The sequence below is a fragment of the Panulirus ornatus genome, chromosome 38 (genome assembly GCF_036320965.1).
Source record: "Panulirus ornatus isolate Po-2019 chromosome 38, ASM3632096v1, whole genome shotgun sequence".
In the NCBI taxonomy this organism is placed as follows: domain Eukaryota; kingdom Metazoa; phylum Arthropoda; class Malacostraca; order Decapoda; family Palinuridae; genus Panulirus; species Panulirus ornatus.
The window spans coordinates 6,696,777-6,720,035 of NC_092261.1; the positions used below are offsets into that span (position 1 = coordinate 6,696,777).

Genomic DNA, 23,259 nt, shown 5'->3' on the forward strand with positions numbered 1-23,259 from the left:
CTTTGAATGTGGCTCAGGTGTAGCTTATGTTGATCTGCATGTCTGGCTGCTGGACTCGGGAACTTTAGTGTTATACATAGATGTGGAAAACTATTGAAAAGGGTTGAAACTCCGCGGTCCACAGCGTGGATGGAGTGGGTGTAGCTGCTGTGGCAATCGCTGTTAATGGATATGGTGTAGATGTGGTTGATGTGGCTTTAGATGTTGATGAATGTGGTGTAGGTGTGGTTGATGTGGCTTTAAATGTTGACGACTGTGGTGTAGGTGTGGTTGATGTGGCTTTTAAGTATCGGTGGTTGTAGAACTAGTGTAGTTGATGTGGTTTTGTGGGTGTATAGATGTGGTCGGGCACAGGTGTGACTGGTTGCTACTGTGTGTAGTACGGGTGCCCGTATATGTTGTGAGTATTGATGGCAGTGGTACAAGTTGGTATGTCTCGAGTGCTGTTGTTATTCATGGCTCCTGCTGGTGATGGGTGTGGAACAGGTATACTCACTGTGGCCCTCTTATTGTTGATTTATGTGGTACAGGTGTAACTGTTGTGGTTCTGGGTGTTGATATTGAACCATATACAACCTACACAGCCCAGGACAGTACCGGCTGGAAGTGGACAACCTTGAGCTTTTCACAACTGTTCCACCGTCATGGTAAGATCAAAGGAGATGGTAAGGAAAGAAGGATAAATTTTGATTTTTTTTCGCAGACTTTACGAAGGTGATTGAAACTTCTTACTAAGGAATGATAGCACACATTAGATGCATGCAAAGGAATGAATAGAATATTAGATCTTCACCTTTTAGGCCGAGTTATAGCCAGAGCTGTACTAAATGCACTTCCTCCATTGTGTATAGTCTTCAGCTGTTTCTGTTATTTATGTATGACATAAGTGGGGAGGTGAAGATGTCACAGTTGATGGACTAGCTATCCTTCACCCTCGCCCTCTCGCTGTAGATAGTCCTGGAGGGTTGTGGTGGGGTGTTGAAGGTGCATACCTGGTGAAGACTTAAGGGATCATCACCCCCCACAGCCCACTAAAGCTGTTGGATTTGGATTTTGGCCGACCAAGCTGTTGGAAGCCACAGCCCTCAGGCCCACATAGCCCCCACAGCTGGCTGGTCTGGTACACTTCATAGGTACTTGTCCAGTGCACTCTTAAACTTCACTACGTTGCGTCCCATCCTGTTTCTGATGATGACTGGCAAAGGTGTTTAAAGAGTTTCGGGCCCTGGACGGTTAAGATGTTCACTCTCTCTTCTCCCAACACCTTTATCACCCCTTCTGTCCTATAGGCCATACTGTTCCTCACAGCCTATCTCTTGCAAATCTCATCTCAGTCACACGTCATTACTCTTGCCGTTTCACCTTTACTCCAAACTTCATCCCACACCCCCTTGTAACTCCCCCACTCCATACATCAAATATATATATATATATATATATATATATATATATATATATATATATATATATATATATATATATATATATATATATATATTGTTTTTGTTTTTGTTTTGTTTTTTTAGAAACCTTTATGTAACTTGTGATGGTTGCGCATCAGACCTGTCATTTTCTAGAATGGCTTTGTTTCCTCGTGTACGTGTAGAGTAGTTCCATTGGCAGTTTTTAAACACTCGTGATGTTGCCGGTGCCCAGAGTTCTTTTTCCAAAGTTTTGAGTTCCTTATGCAGTTGGTTATTACATTGTCTTATCAGGATTGGAGCACCAGGATTCTGGTACTGAAGCAGCACCTGCAGATGCGTTGCCATTGGCTGTTTTGAATTGGGATGGAGTAAAAACTGATGTCTTATATTTTTGTTCATAAGGCCATGAATCCCGATGGTATTTATCAGCTCGTGAAACATTAATTCCTGTGGTTTTTCTTCAAAACTTATAGTTTTTGTGTAAATACTTTTTAGTTTTTAGGTATTTTTCTCTAGCCAGAAAGTGCTGAGATTATCGTCAGAATGTAGATTTATAAATTCCAGAAAACCTTAGCCAAAATTTCGCCCCTTCCGTGTAGTAATCTTCCGCTGCACATAGGTGGTGTGTGTTAGATGCAGTTTTAGACTTTAGTATTATCATCTTTACTTCAAGACCTCTTTCGAAGAGTCCTGGTGTTACCCAGGACCTCTTTCTAAAGGCTTCTGCAGACTGGGGCTGCGCTACATCCAGTAGGAGGAAAAATGTGGACTCCTGTAGAATGAGAAGTTCTTTAAAGGAGACTGTACTCTCAGTGATGCAGCCTAACCAAGGGTGATTCATCACTGGCGTTGTAACCTGGAGCAGGCGGAGTCCGGTAACATAGACCATCTCTTACCTTAAGTAAATAAATATTTAGTGTTCTGTTTTTCTTTGTTTTCAGGCACAACGCATTGTTCCTCACACATGTAATTAGTGAGCGCACACTAGTGTGGCCAAGAACAAGAAAGTTGATTGTGTATTCATGAGAATCAGTGTCTGGTGAATGTGTGCATTTGTTGTTTGTTTATATTTTGCTGAGAGTTAAAAACATGTTATATTGCCTGTAGGTTGTGTGTGAGCAAAAAACTTGTGTGACTGTGTGTGTGGTAGTGTGCTTGACAAAACCAGCTGGTTTTGAGGCGTAGTTGGTATGGTAGAAGAGGGTTCATGAGGTTAGGGAATGCTGCCATTCTGCACAGGCAGACCCTGCACCTCCTAGGAGGTTGGATGATCTTGCTGGTGGTGTGGTGGGATGCATGTGTTAGTGGTGATGATACGATGTCATGATGATGGATTTGCTCTGTTCTTGTTGATGGTAGATGGGATCTGGTTGTGGTGACTTGCGATGACCTGTATTTTATGGTGTTCATGTAGATACAGTTTGATCGGGTTGAAACAACCGGTGAAATTATCAGCTAAAGCAGGAAACAAAAATAATCGAGCAACGATACAAAAAATTGTAGTAACAAGAGTAGTTGACGTAATAGAAACAGTGGCGGACGAAGGAGGTAAAGCATGAGTGACTTGAACATAAGGGGCACCGACAGACCAACAAGAGCAACAGTAGCTGAAGCAGGAACAACAGCTTTAGAAGACAGTAACAGCGGTGAAACACACTCCAGGAACAACAGCATCGGTGGCAGTAACAGCAGCGCCGTGAAGAGTAGTGGCAGCAAGAACAAGTTTTGTATAGACTATCTTTAGCAGCAGAAACAACAGGAGCTGCTACATGAAGAGGTGGAGCAACGGCACCGTTATTATAAGTAAAAGGAGCTATAATTATTAAACAGCTAAAGCAGCAGCGTTAGTCACAAGCACACCTGTCCCGTCCAGCCCACAGAACCTTGCTTTACCACCACTCCGAGGCACACCAGGAGGTGGCTAAGGTTGAGGTGACCTGGAGTGGCAGTGTTTAGGGTGACCTAGGAGTGGCATTGGCTGAAGTGACCCGAGAGTGACACTGTTAGAGATGACCCAGGAGTGGCACTGGCAGAGGTGACCTGGGAATGGGACTGGTTGAGGTGAGTCAGGAATGGTGCTAGTAGCTGTGACCCAGGAATGACTAATAGAGGTGACCCGGTACTAGAAGTGACCCAGGAGTAGCACTGATGGATTTAAACCAAGGGTGGCACTGGAGGAGGTTTCTGAGAATTGGCATTGGTAGTTATGACTTAGGAGTGGCACTGGTAACGGTGGCATTGGTAGAAGATGAACGAAGACACGTAATAGAGGATTTAACCTGGTTGCTGTATTGTAAGAGGTGACCCATGCGTGGCACTGGGAATAGATATAATTGAGATGACCCGAGATTGGCGGTGGAAGGGATGACATGATTGGCACTGGTAAAGGTGACCTGGAGTGGCACTGGTAGAGGTGACCTGAGAGTGACACTGGTAGAGGGGAATCCTGAGTGGTGCTGGCGGAGGTGAGCTAGAGTTGGCGCTGACAGATGTCAAGAGATGTATTTCACTTTGTATGTATAGTGTTAAGTCAGATTGTCAAATGCACTGTAAGCGCAAGCTGCTTTTAGAAGCTTCCATGCTGAATAAGGCATCCTGCATAAATATACCTAAACGTGAGCTTTGTTGCATTTCGTTCTCGCAGCGACCAGCTCACACCTAAGCTAGAAGGGTTGTGTATGCATTGGTGTTGGTCTCATTTATTTAACCTTTACATACACTGTATATGTTCATTATTTAATCATATATATTTTTTTGTAAAACTCAAAAGAGAATATAGATTTCGTCCATTTCCAGTGACTTCCTTTGTGTAAAGCTCAGTCCTAGTGAAGAAACTGTGGTGGCACATACAGTTGGGTGGACGTGTGAATGTGTGCTGCTTGATATTCAGGAATAACTCAAGCCAAACAAAGCAGAGGCCTTGAAACCCACTTCAGGTCTGATGATCTGATTACGCTGAAGCCTTGGCTGTCACATTTCCTAAGCATTTAAAACTAAGTGTATGTACTGGGAAGAGAAAGTATTGCATCGAACAAATTATGGCTAGTGAGAACATCACATTTCTTAAGCATTTAAAACTAGTGTATGTACTGGGAGGAGAAATAATTGCATCGAACAAATTATGGCTAGTGAGAACAGAGTGCTTAGAACTGTACTTCGTTAGTTCCTAGGTGACGTAACTGCGAGATTTTTTAATGGTTAAAGATAGTATTGCACAGACGTGTTTTCCCAGCCCCATTTTTTTTTTTTTTAGTTATACGGTTAGTACTTCATAACGATTTGTAAAAAAAAAAAAAAAAATTATATCGGGAACGTAGTGTAGGCTTCTGACGAGGCTTGAGCAGTAATGTAGTACCAACGGGTGATTTTATATTAATTATATTAAGAAACTACTACTTGTATCTTATCGGGTAGAGACCTAGAAACCTGCCTAAACCAGGTATTATGAAAGCCTTACATAGATTAATGTCCTTGCCTTTGTAAACTGTGCTGGATAAGGATAATACGATTAAAGTGCATAAGTATCGGCAACATTTCTCCATTCCCTCCACCACCATCCTGGCTGAGGGGAAAATAAGCTGGAGAAAACTGAAGGGTAATAGAGAAGAATAAAACAAAAAAAATTTGGAACATATAGGTTATGTTTGTTAGGTTAGATTTGGTTTGGATGAAATTGTGTTTGATGCACTTTGAACTTTTTTTTTTTTTTTTTTTTTTTTTTTTTTTTTTTTTTTTGCCGCTGACCATTTCTGTCGCAAATTGTTACCATTAGTGATTTCCTTCACCCAAAATCTCAGTCTTCCGGTGGATGTCTGAAACTGTAATTTTACCGCATTGAGATATATGGAGGAATAAGGAATATAAATCAATAAGTAAAAAGAAAAATAGCGTAGAATATTACTGTAAAGAACAAGTGCCTAAAAACATTGACCAGAAATTGTAAAGTTTATCTTACAAGCGACAGTGGCATCAGAACCTCTCAGAAACAGATGTGATGCACTCTTTTTATGATGCAGGGCGACCTCTAAGAGCAGTGGGTTTACGTTCCATATTTGTAATTCAGAGAGAATGTCTTTGTGAGTAATTGAGATTCATGTAATGGGAGGGGGTACTAAAAGTTACACCAATCTAATTCTCATGTATGGATTATGCCTGAAACAACTTACTGTTAGTATACCATATTCTGACATGATGTAAATTGGACCTTCTGTTTCAGTCATTTTATCATGATGTGAATTGAACAGATTCAATACTGTTGCCATTTCGTGGGTAAATATCACAATATATAATGATCTTAAGACGACTGGCTGTTGATGAGGGCTGTAGGTAGTAATTTGTGATACAGAGCAGCTTGTCAAGCCGTCTAAAGTAGATGAACCCATTTTAGTATGTGATAATCACCAATCAAATTATTATGTATGGATTATGCCTGAAACAACTTAGCTTACTGTTAGATTTATCCATTTTAGTATGTAGTAATCACCAATCTAATTATTATGTTAGGATTATGCCTGAAACAACTTACTGTTAGTATACCATACTGTGACATGATGTAAATTGGACCTTCTGTTTCAATAATTTTATCATGATGTAGATTGAACAGATTTTATACTGTTGCCATTTCGTGGGTAAGTATCACAATGTCTAAATGATATTAAGACGACTGGCTGGTGATGAGGGCTGTAGGTAGTAATTTGTGGTACAGAGCAGCTTGTCAAGCCGTCTAAAGTAGATGTACCCATTTTAGTATGTGATAATCACCAATCAAATTATTATGTATGGATTATGCCTGAAACAACTTAGCTTACTGTTAGTATACCATACTGTGACATGATGTAAATTGGACCTTCTGTTTCAGTCATTTTATCATGATGTTTATTGGACTGATTCAATACTGTTGCCATTTCGTGGGTAAATATCACAATTTATATTTATTTATTTTGCTTTGTCGCTGTCTCCCGTGTCACAATATCCAATGATATTAAGATGGCTGGTTGGTGATGAGTGCTGGAGGTAGTAATTTGTGGTAGAGCAGCTTGTCAAGCCATCTGAAGTAGGTTATCCATTTTAGTATGTGATACTACTATGTTTGTTGATGTATTTTGCCTGTATGTGATATATTTTATTGGTTTTAAGTCAGTCTGATCTTATATGGCACATAAAGAATAAGAACTTGGTGTTCCTCTTAAGGTGACTGTCATTGGCTAGAATGTGATAAATCACTTTTTATTTTGCTCTCATTTTATTATAATAGACTTTATAATAGAAGTAATAATATCTTTCCCTACACGTTGAAGCTTTGGAACTCTTACCTTCTCATGCTTTCCCACCAAAGACAGGTCTTTCACTTTCTCAAAGATTAGTAAATACTTTCCCTCTTTGCTTTTTCCATTTCATAATTCTCTCTATATTTCAATTAAGGCCCAGCCTTGATGTGGACTTTTGTCTGTGACGAGCCTTCAACATAAGAAAAGTAATTCGGTATTATTGGAAGGGAATATAGGAAAATTTGAATTTTCCTTATCTGTCACAATTGGGATGTTTTGGTGTTCTCTCAATTTGTATCCTTGTTCTCAAATTTTGGAGTTGTGGTAGGTCCTCCTGTGAACTGTCTTTCTGCAGGGATCTCCCTTAAATAAATGTTTCCTTAACTCTCACGTGGAGGGGAAATGAATAGCAAAACAGGCAAACGTTGCCGGCAACACATCCCTTCACTTACCACTGCCTGCCATGGGCCTTCAAGGCCTAGAGATTAAAAAGAAAAAAGAAATAAGTAAGTAAAGGAGGAAGTAAAAGAATGGAAATTAAGCACCATACTGGAGAGAAAATGGGGGAGAACTTGATAGAGGGGGGAGAGAATTGCCATACTAGAATTGATAAACTCACCTTCAAAAAGCGGAAAAGTATGGAGTTGAAAATACATTTTGAAATTGGGGACAAAGATACTTGATAGTTTAGTTTATTGATAAACTAAATTTAATTACAATAGAAGGAGAGATGATAGACACTGAAAGCTAAGAATGTAAGTTGCTGATGTACAAATAAAGCAACAAAGTATATATCAGAAAAGTATGTTGTTTTCCTTGCTCATGCTTGATTTTAGTACCAGAGCATCTTTTGTTGGTGATGTTTTCATACTGACATTAGTATCATCTACAACAGAATATATATGAAACTGTTGCATCAGTATCAGATATGGAAATGAGGAACTAAAGGGTTGCAAGTACGATTCCTTGAAGAACTGGGATTTTTACTATGGAAACACAAAATAGTGTGATTTACAAGTGATGTTTGTCAAAATGATACATGTTCATCTTCCAGTTTTCCACTCATGTTTGTTTTGATACCATGGTCACATTTATTAAAGGGTTTTGAAAAGTTTGTTTGTCATATTAGGGTCTTGTTTGTTATTTATTGCCTCTACCGTTTATGATAGTAGTCAGGCAGTAGACAAAGGCAAGATTATGCCTCCCTAAAACTATGTTGACATGAGCTGAGTTGATTATATGATTCCAAAAAGTTAAGGTTCTTTTAAGATTTTTTTTTTGATGGTGCACTGTGGATCATTTTCAGATTCTCAGGGAAGATTTCAGTATCCAGACCCTTTGTCCAGAGAATGTTTAGTGCTCACACAAGTGGTGTTTTGCATTTCTTTATAAACACACTCACACAGAGCCGAAGCCAGATACCCCTTTAACTATCAGCCTGAAGGAGAGGATGAACACTTGGGTTGGGTGAAAGCTGACTGCCAAGCTCAGGATATTGAACCCATGTGGGTCCAACATCAGAATGGCTTGTGCTGATCATTGTCAAGAAACGCTGACCACTATGCCACGGAGGCCGATGTGTGTACTGTAATTATCTATTAGTACTTACATTTTTGCATTGTATGGGGAGGGAGTTTTACTTTTCACTCATGGGGCCCTGTCTCTTAGAAGTGCTCTGCAGTCATACTTCTTGAATTTATGTATGATGTTGCCCTCCTCTAGATCTTTTCTATTAGCTCTTTGTGCCTTTTTAGGTTTGGTGACCGTACCTGAGAATCATATTTTCATTTTGGCCTTATGAAGGGTATGAACTGTGGCTAAATATTTCCTTGTCCATATACTTGAAAGCTGTACTGATATTTGCCAGATGATTTAGATCTTTTACTATTTTCTTAATGTGGGACTCAGATGATAGGCTAGTAATGATGTCAACTTTCAAGTTACTTGCACTCACAGAATCCCGAAGGAGTCTTTTTACTAGGTCCCCTTTTAAGTATATGCAGTCTTGCTGACTTTTTATTTCCCTCATAACCTTTGCAGTGCCTAGAGATATTGAGGTAGGAGTCCATACCTTCAAGCATATCATTCATGTAGACTAAGAAGAATAGTAGTTCCAAAACAACCCTGAGCATCCCACTAGTTAAACCACCTATTTGGAGAAGGCTCCTCTGAAATGTGTCCTGTGTTACTCTCCACTTAAATTAATTATCCATCACAGGAGTCTCTCCCTTATTCCTACCAGGAATTCTAGCTTCATAATCAGCCTTCCATGTGTTACAATGTCAAATACTTTCTGGCAGTCAAGATACAGCCTGCCCAGCCTTCCCCTTTGTCTGACATGGAGCTCACTCTTGCAGTAATTTAAGAGGGTCATTACACCTCACTTGACCTCCTTTACCTAAACCCATGTTGCCTCTCACTTAGGTAATTTCTCCTTTGTAGAAAGTCATCCATTTTCTTTTATTAAATTTTCCATTACCTTAAAGACCACACTCATCAGGAGACTGGTTTGTAGTTTGACACTTCTTCACAGTCTCTTTTTTTTTCAAGGATTGGTATGAGGTTTGCACTTTTCCATTCCTTTGGCACTTTTGCCTTTCTCCAGCAATATCTTGACTAGTATTTCAAGAGGTGCTTGTAGTGTATCTGCACCATCTTGAGCACTTATGGTGAAATTTCATTGAGACCATAAATGCCTTGTATGGGTCATGACCTGTTAGTGTCATGTTTATGTCTTTTCTAGATATCTCGATGTTTTGTAAAGCCACCTCCCCATCCCATCTCACTATTGATGGGGCTATAGTGTCTTCCACAGTGAAAACACTTTTTGTTATTCAGTTCCGTGCATATCCTTACATCATCCTCAATCATTTTTCTCTCAGAATCCTTAACCTGATTAGCTGCTTTGTAACTGACAATCTAATCCTGATGAATTTATGGAAAAGTTTTGGATTTTCACCTGCCTTGTTGCAATATTGTTTTCAAAATTTCTCTTTTCCTCTTTTCGTAAATTGTTTTACTTATGCCTTGCCCCTTTTATACCTTGCATAAGCTGGCTGGGTGGAGTGTCATATATCTCACTGGGCATCTTTAAGTGCCCTGTCTTTTTTTATATCTTTGTGTGTGTGGATATGTGTGTGTGTAATCACTTAAAGTTAATAGCTCTTACATCCCTGCCAAATGATGACCTTGGCATCACCATTTTCAGCAAAGTCTATTCCCCAGTAATGAATTAAGTCTTTTTGGGGTGGTAGAATGTATGTCATTCATGAAAATTGCATTTTCCTTTCTTAAGCAAGGTAAGCCATTCAACAGGGTGTTGGAATTTACATTTTCACCAGTATGGGGTGCCACTCTTGCCAAATATGCATAATCCCTTTGAAAGTGGTATCCTTTGTTCTTTAGTATTTTGCTCATCCCATCTCTCTCTGTACCTGTCTATGTTTATGTCTGTGATTTCTTTCTGGCCTCCACTTCCCATGATAACACCTTCCATAGTTTCATTCCCTCTTTCTATCATTGAGTCATTTTCTTTGGTAACTTCCAGAACATTTCCATATGTGTCATTTCCTGTGGTATTTTCTCTTATTGTTAGGTCAGTATTTGTGGTGTCTTTGAGGTCACTTTCCATAGAAGACTATAGTAGCATAAATAGAGTTGACCTATGAGTGACACTGGTGGAGGTGACTGAGGAGAGGTATTGGAAGAGTTGACACAGGGGTTGACCTAGAAGAGAGATTGTTATAGATGACCTGGGAGTGGTAGTGGTAGGCAGTGACCAGGTAGTGGCACAGAAGAGGATGATGATAGTGGCAGTGGAGGTGGTGAACAGGATTTCATAGTGGTGAAGGCAATGAAATGGCTTTATTAGTAGATACGATTATCATGGGGTTTCCTGAAGGTGATAGACATAACCTGCAGTTGGTGGTGACCTGATAGTGGATGTAATCAAGTTGGTAGTGGAGATGACCTGGTTGTAAAGTAATGCGGAGGCATTAGTGAAGGTGACTTAGTAACCTGGCAATGGGAGTGATAGTAACCTGATCGTGGAAATATCCACAAGACTGGAGTCAGGTGACCTGGTAATGGAAATAACAGAGGAAGGAATGATAGTCACTTTGAGTGAAAGTAACTTAGAGCTGGTAGTGATGGTGACCTGGTAATGGAAGTAACTTGGAGCTTGATGTGGTGGTGACCTGGTAGTGGAAGTAACCTGGAGCTTGATGTTGTGGTGACCTGGTAGTGGAAGTAACCTGCAGCTTGATGTGGTGGTGACCTGGTAGTGGAGGTAACCTGGAGGCAAGGGTGGTAATTATCTGATAAATGAAGTAAGCAGGAGATGAGGTTGATGATCTAAACATGGCAGTGACCTGATAGTGGTAACATGGACTAGTTTGATAGTGGAAGTAACATAACATGGAGGTAGGGTTGATAGTGACATTTAGTAGAAGTAACCTATAGCTGGGAGTGATGGTGACTTAGTAGTGGAAGTAACTAAAAGCTGGGATTGAGGTAACCTGGTAATGGAAGTAACCCAGAGCTTGGTATGGTGATGACCTGGTAGTGGAAGTAACCTGGATGTAGGAGTGGTAGTGATCTGATAAGTGAAGTAACCTGGAGCCAGGAGTAATGGCAATCTTTTAGTGGAAGTAACCTGGAGGTGAGGTTGGTGGTGATGTGGAAGTGGCAGTGACCTGGTTGTGGGAACCTGGAGGCAGAAGTCTTGATGATGTGGTAGTGGAAGTAATAACCTGGAAATGGGAGTGGGGATGACCTGATAGAGTCCTAAGAGGCAAGCTGTTAGAAATTATGGAAGTGAACAGTCTACATAACCCTGGAAAATATGGTTTCATGGTGAGATCTTTCCTTTCTCAGTTGCTTGACTACTATGAAATGATAGTTGAAGCTCTATAAAACAAAGAAAATGCTGATGTGATTTACACAGACATTGCTAAGGTGACCATGGTATCATAGCACATAAAATATAACAGATGGGAAGAACGCAAAAATATGCTGGATGGTTATACAACTTTTAAACTAACATCGGAATGCTTGGTTGCCACCTGCAGTGTCTCTGCAATAAAAAGCTTGGTCCTCCAAAGAACTGAACTTGCACCCCTCCTCTTCCTCATTCTTATATCTGACATTGGTATGAAAATCACATCAATAGAAGATGCAGAAAGGCTACAAAGAGACATAAACAAAGTCTTTAACTGGGAAGAAAAACGTTAATGACCTCACCTTCAGTGAACACAACAAAACGAGTTGCCTTCTCAAGAAGAATGGCCAGCTGGATTCTGCGAACCCTCAAGACAGGACAAGAAACACCAATATTGATATTATTCAAAATGCTACTTCTTTCGTAAATTGAATATTGTTGTGTCCTAATATCACCCCACAAGGTGGGCAAAATTTATGAATCAAAAACTGTTCAAAGATTTTTCACAGTCTTTATGTATGTGGTAAAATACCCAGATTACTGGAAACAGCAGAAATCTTTGACACTGGACTCTCTGGAGGCAGACGAGAGAGGTTTATCATCAATTATACATAGAGAATCCTAGAAGTTATGGTTCTGAACTTACATTCAGATGTAATATCTTACTGGCACAACAGGCATGGAAGACTGTAAAATATATCCTCTGAAATGCAAAGGTGCAATATACACTAAATGAGAAACTGTAAACATCCAGGGACCAAGACTATTCAGCACCTTGCCAGCTACCTTCTGAAACAGCACAGGATGCACAGTGAAGTTTAAGAATGCACTGGTTAGTTCCTGCACAGTCTACCAGACCAGCCAAGCTGTGAGGGCTGTTTGGGCTTGAGGGCTGCGGCTTCCAATAAGCTGGTCAATTAACGACCTAATCCAACCGCCTTGGCTCAGCCCGGGCTGTGGGTGTGAAGACCCCTGAATACTGCGCCAGGTATATACCAGGCAGCAGCAACCGGGTGGAAGTAACTTAGGATGCAGGTGCTGAAAAGGTAACCTAGAGATTATAGGGTTAGAAATGGTATGAAAGTATAAGTATTTTTTTTGGGGGGGGGTATTCTGAAGGCTGTGATGCTGAAGGTCACATGGAGCCAGAGGCATTAGAAATGACTTTGTTGCCATAATGATAGTGACATGTAGGTGGCTGGCCGGAAGCTGTGATAGTGTAGATGACCTAGAGATATGGGGGTAGCAGTTCATGTCCATTAGTGAGACACATGAAGGTGCTAGTTCAAATCCAACCAGTGAGTGGCCTATCAGTGCTAGTTCAAATGAAGCCTGCAAATGAACTGGAGGAGGATGTTCAGATAGAACCAATGAGTGATCTGCAGTTTGCAGTTCAGGCAGAGCCAGCCACTGAGAGACCTTCAGGCAGTAGTTCAAGTGGAGCCAGTGTGACCTAGAGATGGCAGTTCAGATGGAGGCAGTGAGTTAACGTGGAGGTGGCAGTTCAGGTCCAACCAATGTGAGATCTGGACATGGTAATTCAGATGAACCCAGTGATTGACATGGAGGCAGTAGTTCAGGTGATTCCTGTGTGTGACCTGGAGAAAGCAGGTCAGGTGGAGCCATTTCAGTTCACTTGTACTTCAGGAGGTCTTCCCTTTGCAATGGCAGTGAGTGCTCCAGAGGTGGCAGTTCGTGAGGAGCAAATTAGTGACCAGTAGGTGACAATTCAGGTGGAGACACTTAGAGACCTGGAGGTGGCAGTTCAGGTGGAGCCAGTGAGTGAACTACATGTGGTACTTTAGGTACAACTAATGAGTGACCAGGAGGTAGTAGTTCAATTGGAACTGATGAGCTACCTAGAGGTGGTGGTTTGGTGGAGATATCATAGACTTGGAGATAGCAGATCTTGTGGAGCCAGAAAGTGAACTGGAGGTGTTGGTTTAGGTACAACCAGTGAGTGACCTGAAGGTGGCAGTGCAGATCCAGCCATTGAGTGACCTGGAGGTAGCAGATCAGGTGGAACCCTTTCAGGGAAGTGCCAGGGAAAGAAGGCAGTCAAGATGCTGGCAGAAGCACCCATTAATCTGTCGTAATGAGGCAATTGAAGTGAGTAAGGTGATGGGCAGAGTGTGAGGCTAGAGGGCAGAGTAATTATGGTGATAGGCAGTGTTGGGATTGGGATAATGTAGTAATGGTGGTGGGTAGCATGTGGGGATAGAAGGGTAGCTGTATATGATAAGCTGGGAATCACTTCTGAGAAACAAAATACAAAATGGTTGAATGCAAAAAGCACTCCAAATGTCAAAGACCCTGTAAGATATCCAAAATGAAATTGAAAGATGCAGTAAAGAATATATTTGCACAAAAGTGTTTGGTACATTGTTTGCAGCAATTGGAAGTACTATGGATTGTTCAGTGAAGAAATCTAAAGAGGGTCAGGAAATTTACTTATAAAGTATATCAGACCAGCCAAGATTTGGTGGTGATGTAGCCCAAGGTCAAAGATGTAGCCCATGGTTTGACCTTCAACAGCCTAACTGAATAGAAGCAACACAACAGCTTGGTCTTCAACCAAGCTGTGGTTGTAGAAGACTTCTGAAACTATCAAGAGGTATACATTAAATACTGTAAAACTTTTTTGTATGTTGAAACCCTTGTGTATTGCCTATCTGATTCTTACATGATTTGCTTGCTTATTCCATAGTATTTCACTGCTTTCATAATTATTGTTTTGCTGTATTTAAAGCGGATAATATTTTGATATATTGCACATTCGAATTTTATATTGTCTTATAAGAAGAACTGAATGCCTTCAAAAATGCTGTTTGTGTATTAACGTAATCTGTACATTGTAGAAAGCATACTCATTTTATGCAGTACAAGTCATATAAATAATTATGAAAGAAGTAATAGTACTGAAGCTTTATAGATACAGTAAAAATGGTTATTTTTATGGTAGAGGAGATTATTGTTATGTATCACTGACTTTATGTTTCTTCTTTTTCCAGGGAGCAACCCATTTTCTCGTGCAAAGCGCACGTGTTCCATATCGACCCAAAGACTAAGAGGTCATGGATCCCGGCATCGTCATCGGCGGTGTCGGTGTCCTTTTTCTACGACTCTACACGACAACTCTATCGTATCATTTCAGTTGAGGGCACCAAGGTACAGAAGGCATTTTACAGTTTCAGAATGAGTTTTTAGCTCCAAGTTTAGAATGGATATGATATGAGTTTTTATGATGTATGAAAATACTTTTGATGGTGTGAGCTGATTGTTACACTAACCATTTGTCAGGGAAGTGATATAAATTTTGTAAAATGCAATGAAATTTTAAAATCTGTCGTTATGAAAAGAAAACAGATAAATAAACAGACTTATCACCATGCCTGTGGATGGCTCAGTGAATTTAGTGTATCTTAAATACTCTTTTACAGTACTTTTGAACTATGACTAGATAGACGTAACATATGTGTAGTAGAATTAAAATGAAGGGTTTTACTAAGAAAGTAAGAATTTCAGGTGTTAGGGGCCTCCAGAATAGTTGGTTAGGTCTTTGGCAGAAGTAAAAATGGCTGTATGAAAAGAAATGTTAGAATCATAAGTGAATTAGGAAAAAGAAGGATTTAGGGAAGGAAGTGGATTTATAGGCTGTGGCCCCCCTTTTATGTTGCTGGCAGACATACAATATATTTGCAACTAGAGCTTAGAAAATGTGCCAGTGTATGCTTACAGGTATTTCGTATGACTTTCTGAACATGATAAGTGTATCTTCTAGAAGAAATGTGAAAACATACATAACATCAGCTTCATACAAAAACACCCATTCATTAAAGAATATCTATATTGGAGTTGCATTACTTAAATAGTTGGTGTGTAATACTGTGTCATAGATGGGGACTGGAGGTAAAGATGTCTAAGCAGGGGACAAGATAAGGAGCAGAGACACCAGTTATATTCAGCAGGTGATTTTACATGTGTACCAAGCCATTTCATTAAACATGGTTCCTCTGAAAGTCTTATTCCCAAGTTTTATTGTTTCACTAGTCTTGCTGACCTCTAAGAACCTTTACCATAATGGACTCCTCAGACTTACTGAATGACTTAAGAGTGATTACTTGAGCCACAGTTAGGGCTTCCTTGGCAATAGGTATGTTTTTAGGGAGAATGATATGGAAGATAAATTGGTTGCTGTTTGCAGATGACATGGTTATGGTGGCATACTTCAGAGGGAACCTTCAGAAATTGGTGATAGACTTTGGGATATTTCATGAAAGGGGAAAGTTGAAAGTAAATGTCAATAAAGATTAGGTGATGAAATGCAGCATTGTATTGAGGCCAGATGATTCGTGTGTGAGTTTAAATGGAGCACATCTGGAAGAAGTGGATTGCTTTAGATTCCTAGGATGAACATGGCAGCAGTTGGAGCAGTGTTGGCTGAAGTAAATCAAAGGGTGGAACAGTGGGCTATCGTCCTGCTTTGAGTGGGATAAGATTGGAGGTTGGATGTGCAGGCAGAATGGATAGATATCCCCTGGAATAGTTTCCATAGGATATCAGATCTGAGGTGTAGAAGTATAAGGAGTGAGGATGTGTATTTTAGAGATCTGTTTGATAGGAGACCATAAATGGGAATTGGAAGTAGAGCAAATACACTGAAAATAGAGAGACTGTTACTCAAGTGCTAAGCTTGAGGTAGAAATGGTATTGAATACTTGTAGATGCATATACAGAGAAGGATAACAGGAGTAATTTATCCAGTTTAATTCTTTTCTTTACAGGCGGTCATCAACAGCACAATAACCCCTAATATGATGTTCACAAAGACATCACAAAAGTTTGGCCAATGGTCGGATATGCGGGCAAACACCGTTTATGGGCTAGGATTTTCTACTGAGGCTGAGCTGAATAAGGTTAGTATGATAGTTTGAATTGTTTTCTTCATGTTAACTAATGTTACCTGCATAAGATTACACCATGAGCAAAAAGTCACCTTTGGTAAGGCTGTACAGTTGTCACATGACAAAACAAAGAGTACAGTTTCAAGTGTAGAGCAGCCTTGGGTTGTGGGAACCCATGAAAAGGGTCCTGGTGTAGCAACAGAACCCTTTCAGAAAAGGGGCCTTGGAGTAATTATGAATAAATGTTTATTTGTTTATTTTGGAACTCGGTCATTATCACAATAAATTTTTGTTGATGTCAACTTAGTGGTTTGTCTTATGGCTTGTTATTTTAATTTCCCCTTTTCTATTAAAGTCATTTCCCATGCTTCTCAGTGGAAGTATGTGCAGATCTTATATTTTGGAGAATTATTTGATTGATGTAGAAGTTATGAATATTTTTGAATGGTTCATCTTGTCAGTTTTATTACATTGGAACATTATATATTGTAGGATGTTTATGGTCATTTTTCCTACTACCTACAAAGAAAAATATTTCAAATTTTACAGTTCATAGAAAAGTTCCAGGAGGTGAAAGAGGCTACTCGATCAGGCAAGACAAATGGCACAATAAGTGGTGGTGGAGGAGGTGGTGTTAATGTTGGGGCAGGTGGTGGCAGTGGAGTGGGAGCTGTATCATCATCCTCAGGACCTGCCTCTGCCACAGCATCTCCACTTACTTCACGAGCCAAGATCCAGCAGGACTCAACAGGTGAAGTCAACACGGTAACCTCAGGTAAGTCTTCAGAAATTTATTTTTCCTGTTTTAATCATATATGGAAAGGGGCTTGTTTTTATGTATCTGTGTGTATATGTGTATGTTTGTTCATAGTTATATTTATGTGTATTTGTATATATATATATATATATATATATATATATATATATATATATATATATTTTTTTTTTTTATTATACTTTGTCGCTGTCTCCCGCGTTTGCGAGGTAGCGCAAGGAAACAGACGAAAGAAATGGCCCAACCCCCTCCATACACATGTATATACATACGCCCACACACGCAAATATACATACCTACACAGCTTTCCATGGTTTACCCCAGATGCTTCACATGCCTTGATTCAATCCACTGACAGCACGTCAACCCCGGTATACCACATCGCTCCAATTCACTCTATTCCTTGCCCTCCTTTCACCCTCCTGCATGTTCAGGCCCCGATCACACAAAATCTTTTTCACTCCATCTTTCCACCTCCAATTTGGTCTCCCTCTTCTCCTTGTTCCCTCCACCTCCGACACATATATCCTCTTGGTCAATCTTTCCTCACTCATCCTCTCCATATGTCCAAACCACTTCAAAACACCCTCTTCTACTCTCTCAACCACGCTCTTTTTATTTCCACACATCTCTCTTACCCTTACGTTGCTCACTCGATCAAACCACCTCACACCACACATTGTCCTCAAACATCTCATTTCCAGCACATCCATCCTCCTGCGCACAACTCTATCCATAGCCCACGCCTCGCAACCATACAACATTGTTGGAACCACTATTCCTTCAAACATACCCATTTTTGCTTTCCGAGATAATGTTCTCGACTTCCACACATTCTTCAAGGCCCCCAGGATATATATATATTTATTTATTTATTTTGCTTTGTCACTGTCTCCCGCGTCAGCGAGGTAGCGCAAGGAAACAGATGAAAGAATGGCCCAACCCACCCACATACACATGTATATACGTACATGTATATACATACACGTCCACACATGCAAATATACATACCTATACATCTCAACGTATGCATTATATACACACACACACATATACACATGTACATAATTCATACCCTCTGCCTTTATTCATTCCCATCGCCACCCCGCCACACATGAAATAACAGCCCCCTCCCCCCTCATGTGCACAAGTTAGTGCTAGGAAAAGACAACAAAGGCCATTCGTTCACACTCAGTCTCTAGCTGTCATGTAATAATGCACCAAAACCACAGCCCCCTTTCCACATCCAGGCCCCACAGAACTTTCCATGGTTTACCCCAGACATTTCACATGCCCTGGTTCAATCCATTGTCAGCACGTTGACCCCGGTATACCACATCATTCCACTTCACTCTATTCCTTGCGTGCCTCTCACCCTCTCGTATGTTCAGGCCCCGATTGCTCAAAATCTTTGTCACTCCATCCTTCTACCTCCAGTTTGGTCTCCCCCTTCTCCTTGTACCCTCCACCTCTTACACATATATCCTCTTTGTCAGTCTTTCCTCACTCACTCTCTCCGTATGTTCAAACCATTTATGCAGTTCCTGCCATTAAAGTAGTTGTGAGCAGGCCCGTGGCACTTATATTAACAGTAGTCACTTTACACACACACACACACACACACACACACACACACACAAACACACACACACACACACACACACACACACACACACACACACACTCACAAATAGTGTTTGTGCCTACCATTGAAGTTGGTATCCTCAAGTGAGCAGTGGCAACTATGTAATGTGCCAGTATACCACTTGAGCTCACCTCAGTAGCAGTTTTGCTACTGTGGGACATGGGAATGTCTTATTGTGCTCCCCACTTTTCCCTTAGATTTTTGTTTTTTCCTCTTTTTGGACCACTACCACCTACAGTACCCTTGAATTATGAGACTAATCGGGGAGGGGATGTCCGTTAATGTCAAAAGTCTGTTAGATCAAAAATGTATCCTGTGGACAATTTTTTAGTATGATATACAATATACAGTTCACATGCTTTCTTTTATCTTCTCTCTCACTTGATGCCATTTTGAATTATAAGGATTGCAAAATTATGTAATAAATAAAGTCACCATTCTCTGTTTTCAAGATGACTACATGGTAGCTTGAGGCAGACCGAGACTGAAACAAAGCAAGTATACCCCACACTACCAAAAACAAGTGCGATATCAAATGCATATGGTGTGGCATTTGAATTTTTTTTGTTTTTCAAATTATTGGTAATTAATGTCTTATTATTTGCCCAGTCCACCAAATTCCATAAATTGAGGGTTTACATTATTATGGTTGGAAATATTTACCCTATGAATAACAAAATAGCTTCTATGGAAATAAGCCACTCAAGAAAAATTTTTGATATTCCGTGTGAGTTTGAGATCAGTACAAAGATGGATGAAGAAATTTGATGATAGCTGCAGCACCGAAACGTTTACGTTAGGGATGCCAGAAAATCCTCTCCATGTACTCTGAATAGTGTTCAATGTTAAGTGGATGCAGATCCATACTTGATTGCAAAAGAACTGTCAGAGGAAAACTCTAGATTGCTCAGTGATGAGTTGTTAAGGACAGTGCAGCACTGATTGGATAAGGATCTTAAGTACTGGAACTGCAGGCTACATCCCAAACCACTTGTAACCCATAGGCACCAGAAGAAAAGAATTGATTTTTGGAAGAAGTATGTAGTTTGGGATATGGCTAAGTTCATGAATTCCTTGTGGAGAGATGAGTCCACCTTTGCTGTGGCATATGGCTGTGGCAAGTGTGTACAGTTGACAAGGCTGTGATTGATTTGACCCTAAGTACATTGCAGGTACTGTAAAGTTCCTGGCTTCGCTTATGGTATGGGATTGTTTCTGTGGGTTTGGGGACCTTGTAGTGTTGTCAAAGAACTATGATCAGACATAGTTACCTAGAACTACTGTGTAACCATCTTCCAGATTCATTCAGAAAGTGTAAGGCTGAAGTGTTCATGTACGATGGGACTCCTTTCCACTTTATCAAACTAGTCACTGATTGGCGTAAGGACTGCACAGTGGAGTTTTGCTGCGATAGGGCCAGAAATTTGGCCCAGGAATAAACCGGATGTGAATCCAGTAGAAGATTTGTGGGTGCTTATGAGAAGGAAATTACGTAATAGGGGTATTTATTTTTACCTGAAGTTGGAGGCAGCCATTTGTGAAATTTGGGCAAAGATAGACTCTTAATGGCTGATTCAGTTCTTGTTCGGAAAATTTCAAGGAGTGTTTAAAGAGGAGAGAGAAGTTCTAGTTGGTGGTGAATGCAAAGTTTTCATGAATTTATTTCATTTTTATCTTTGCTGGTTGTGCCACATCCCCCCTGCTTCCACCATATTGGGATGTAAGTTTGAATGGAGAAAAATTGGAGGGAATTGAAAAAATTAATGGAAGTGAAGTGTTTAGATATGTGGGAGTGGACTTGGCTGCAAATGGAAGTGTGAAAGCGGAAGTGAGTCATAGAGTATCCAGGGAGGTGGTGAAGATTCTGGGAGCGGTAAAAAATATGTGGTAAATGAGAACATTATCTCAGAGATCAAAAATGGGTATGTTTGAAGGATTAGTAGTTCCAACAATATTTTATGGTTCTGAGGTATGGGCTAAAGATAGGGTTGTACAGAGAAGGGTGAATGTGTTGGAAATGTTTGAGGACAATGTGTGGTGTGAGGTGGTTTGATCGAGTAAGTAATGAAAGGGTAAGAGAGATGTGTGATGATAAAAGGAATGTGGATGAGAGAGCAGAAATGGTTTAGACATATGGAACAAATGTGAGGAAAGGTTGACAAAGATGATATATGTGTTAAAGGAGGAGGGAATAAGGAGAAGCAGGTGACCAAATTGGAGGTGGAGGGATGGAGTGAAAAAGATTTTGAGCAATCTGGGCCAGAGCTTGCAGGCAGGTGAGAGGCATGCAAGGAATAGAGTGAAGTGGAATGATTTGGTATACTGGGGTTGATGTGAAGTCAGTGGACTGAACTGGGGCATGTGAAGCATCTGGGGTAAAGCATGGAAAGGTCTGTGGGGCCTGGATGTGGATAGGGAGCTGTGGTTTCAGTGTATTACACATGACAGCTAGAGACTGAGTTTGAACGAATGTGGCCTTTTCTTGTCTTGTTTTCCTGGCACTACCTCACTGATGCAGGGTGTGGCGATGCTGTTCCCTATGGAGCAGGGTGGTGCTGGGACTGGATGAAAGCAAGCAAGTATGAATATGTACATGTGTATATATGTATATGTATGTATATGTGTATATGTTGATGTGTATATGTAAAGATATGTGTATGTGCATATATGTATATATGTGTATATATGAGTAGATGGGTCTTTCTTTGTCTGTTTCTTGACGCTGGAAACGGCGATCAAGTATAATGAATATATAAACAAATATATATATAGACATATTCATACATATTATTCTTTTTTAACCCTGGACCTTTCTGATGGCTCCACAGCATGAGGTTGCATTGCTTCCAGTAGCAGGGAAGTGTAAACTCCTTTGAAGTTAGGAGTTCTTTGACATAGTGAGATGTGTGGTATTTTTGGAAGCATTTTTATCTTAATGTATGTGATTACCAAAGGGTTTACTCACTAATATCTGTTATCTTGTGCAAGTGTCAGCTTGAAAGATTATTACATAGCATGAAGATGAAGACCACGTACAGATGTTTTTGACCTCTCCAAGAAGACTCTCCAGTGTATGGAAAAAACTCAGATTCTTCCATGTTGTAAAATATGGGATGCTACTAGAAGCATTAATGGATCTATATTTTGTCTTAAGGCAGAGGCAGGTGATTCAAGCTACAGTAAATGGAGACAACAGGGACCTATGTGACAACTGTAGTGAATTGCTTAAAGGAGAAATTTTTCTGAAGGTCATATCCAGCTTGTGTAACTATATCATTATTCAGAAAACATGTTCATTCATTGTTCTCATGCACCAGAATATACAGAATTAACAGATAAAACAAAACTTGTACTGTTTTTTATGGTATTTGGGGAATTTTTGCGAACAAGATATTTTTATGCTGCATTTGCAGAAAGGCAGGTACATTGGAATTGCTGTGTCCGTCATCATTTTTGTGCGTTTGTCATCATTCCATTTGTCTATTGTCGTCCCATCCCCGTTATCCGTTTGACCGTTTGATCCGTCTCTGTCCATCTGCCATAGAAACTCTCACCCTGATTTAAGCCATTTCAAAATGTATGCTTTATACCATTGTTTTCCAGCATCTAAAGAATTTAGAGGTATAAGACCCATAACTCTTGTTTGGATTTTTAATGACATGACTTATGGCCTTCAGGAAGGTTGAACCTGGAACATGACTCATAACTTAATGAAAATTCCACCTTTGGCAATGGAATATAATACAATTGTTTTTGATATTTTCCAAAGAACATTTCTGTCCATTTTTGTTTCACTCCCAATAACTATTTTCACCTTTTTTTTTTCACTCCCAATAATTATGCTGGAATGCAGGTGATGTAAGTGTTCCATGGAACACCCTATGGTTAGTTCTTAAAGCTACTTGAAAGTTATCATTATACCTAATTAATGTTTCCTCTTTGTTGTGGTGATTCAGTTTTAAACGGCCAGATGTATTTTTCTTGTAATTTTGTTGATATACATAGGTTAATGATCAAATCCAGAATCCTTAAAGTGACCTGAAATATATAAGAGTGGGCACTTTATTAAGGTACATATATACACTTAAAAAATATCTTTGAAATAGTGCTGTTAGAATATGCTGCATCAGACCTTTAAGGAAAAGAATTGACTCCACATTTTAAAGGGATTTAAATGCATCCATACCAAGATCTGACAACAGTGCCAGCTGCTTTGTGAATGAGTTAACTTCTTTTCATTTGCTATACTGACAACATATAGAGGACAAGTGCTAGATTATAAAGTTTCAGTATCTTCTTTTCTTC

General features: G+C 40.0%; 1 protein-coding gene across 11 annotated transcripts in view; it reads left to right on the plus strand.

The window, feature by feature from the left end:
• LOC139760854 (uncharacterized) overlaps positions 1–23,259 on the plus strand; it is a 206,610-nt gene that overhangs the window by 126,137 nt on the left and 57,214 nt on the right. For 10 of the 11 annotated variants that reach the window (XM_071684550.1, XM_071684559.1, XM_071684555.1 and 7 more), the window contains 3 exons: positions 14,642–14,798; positions 16,415–16,546; positions 17,084–17,309. In XM_071684550.1, the coding sequence (XP_071540651.1) occupies positions 14,642–14,798; positions 16,415–16,546; positions 17,084–17,309 (515 nt within the window). Of the gene's footprint in view, positions 1–5,020; positions 5,501–14,641; positions 14,799–16,414; positions 16,547–17,083; positions 17,310–23,259 lie in introns of those variants that run through there. The other variant, XM_071684552.1, reaches the window with a different exon arrangement.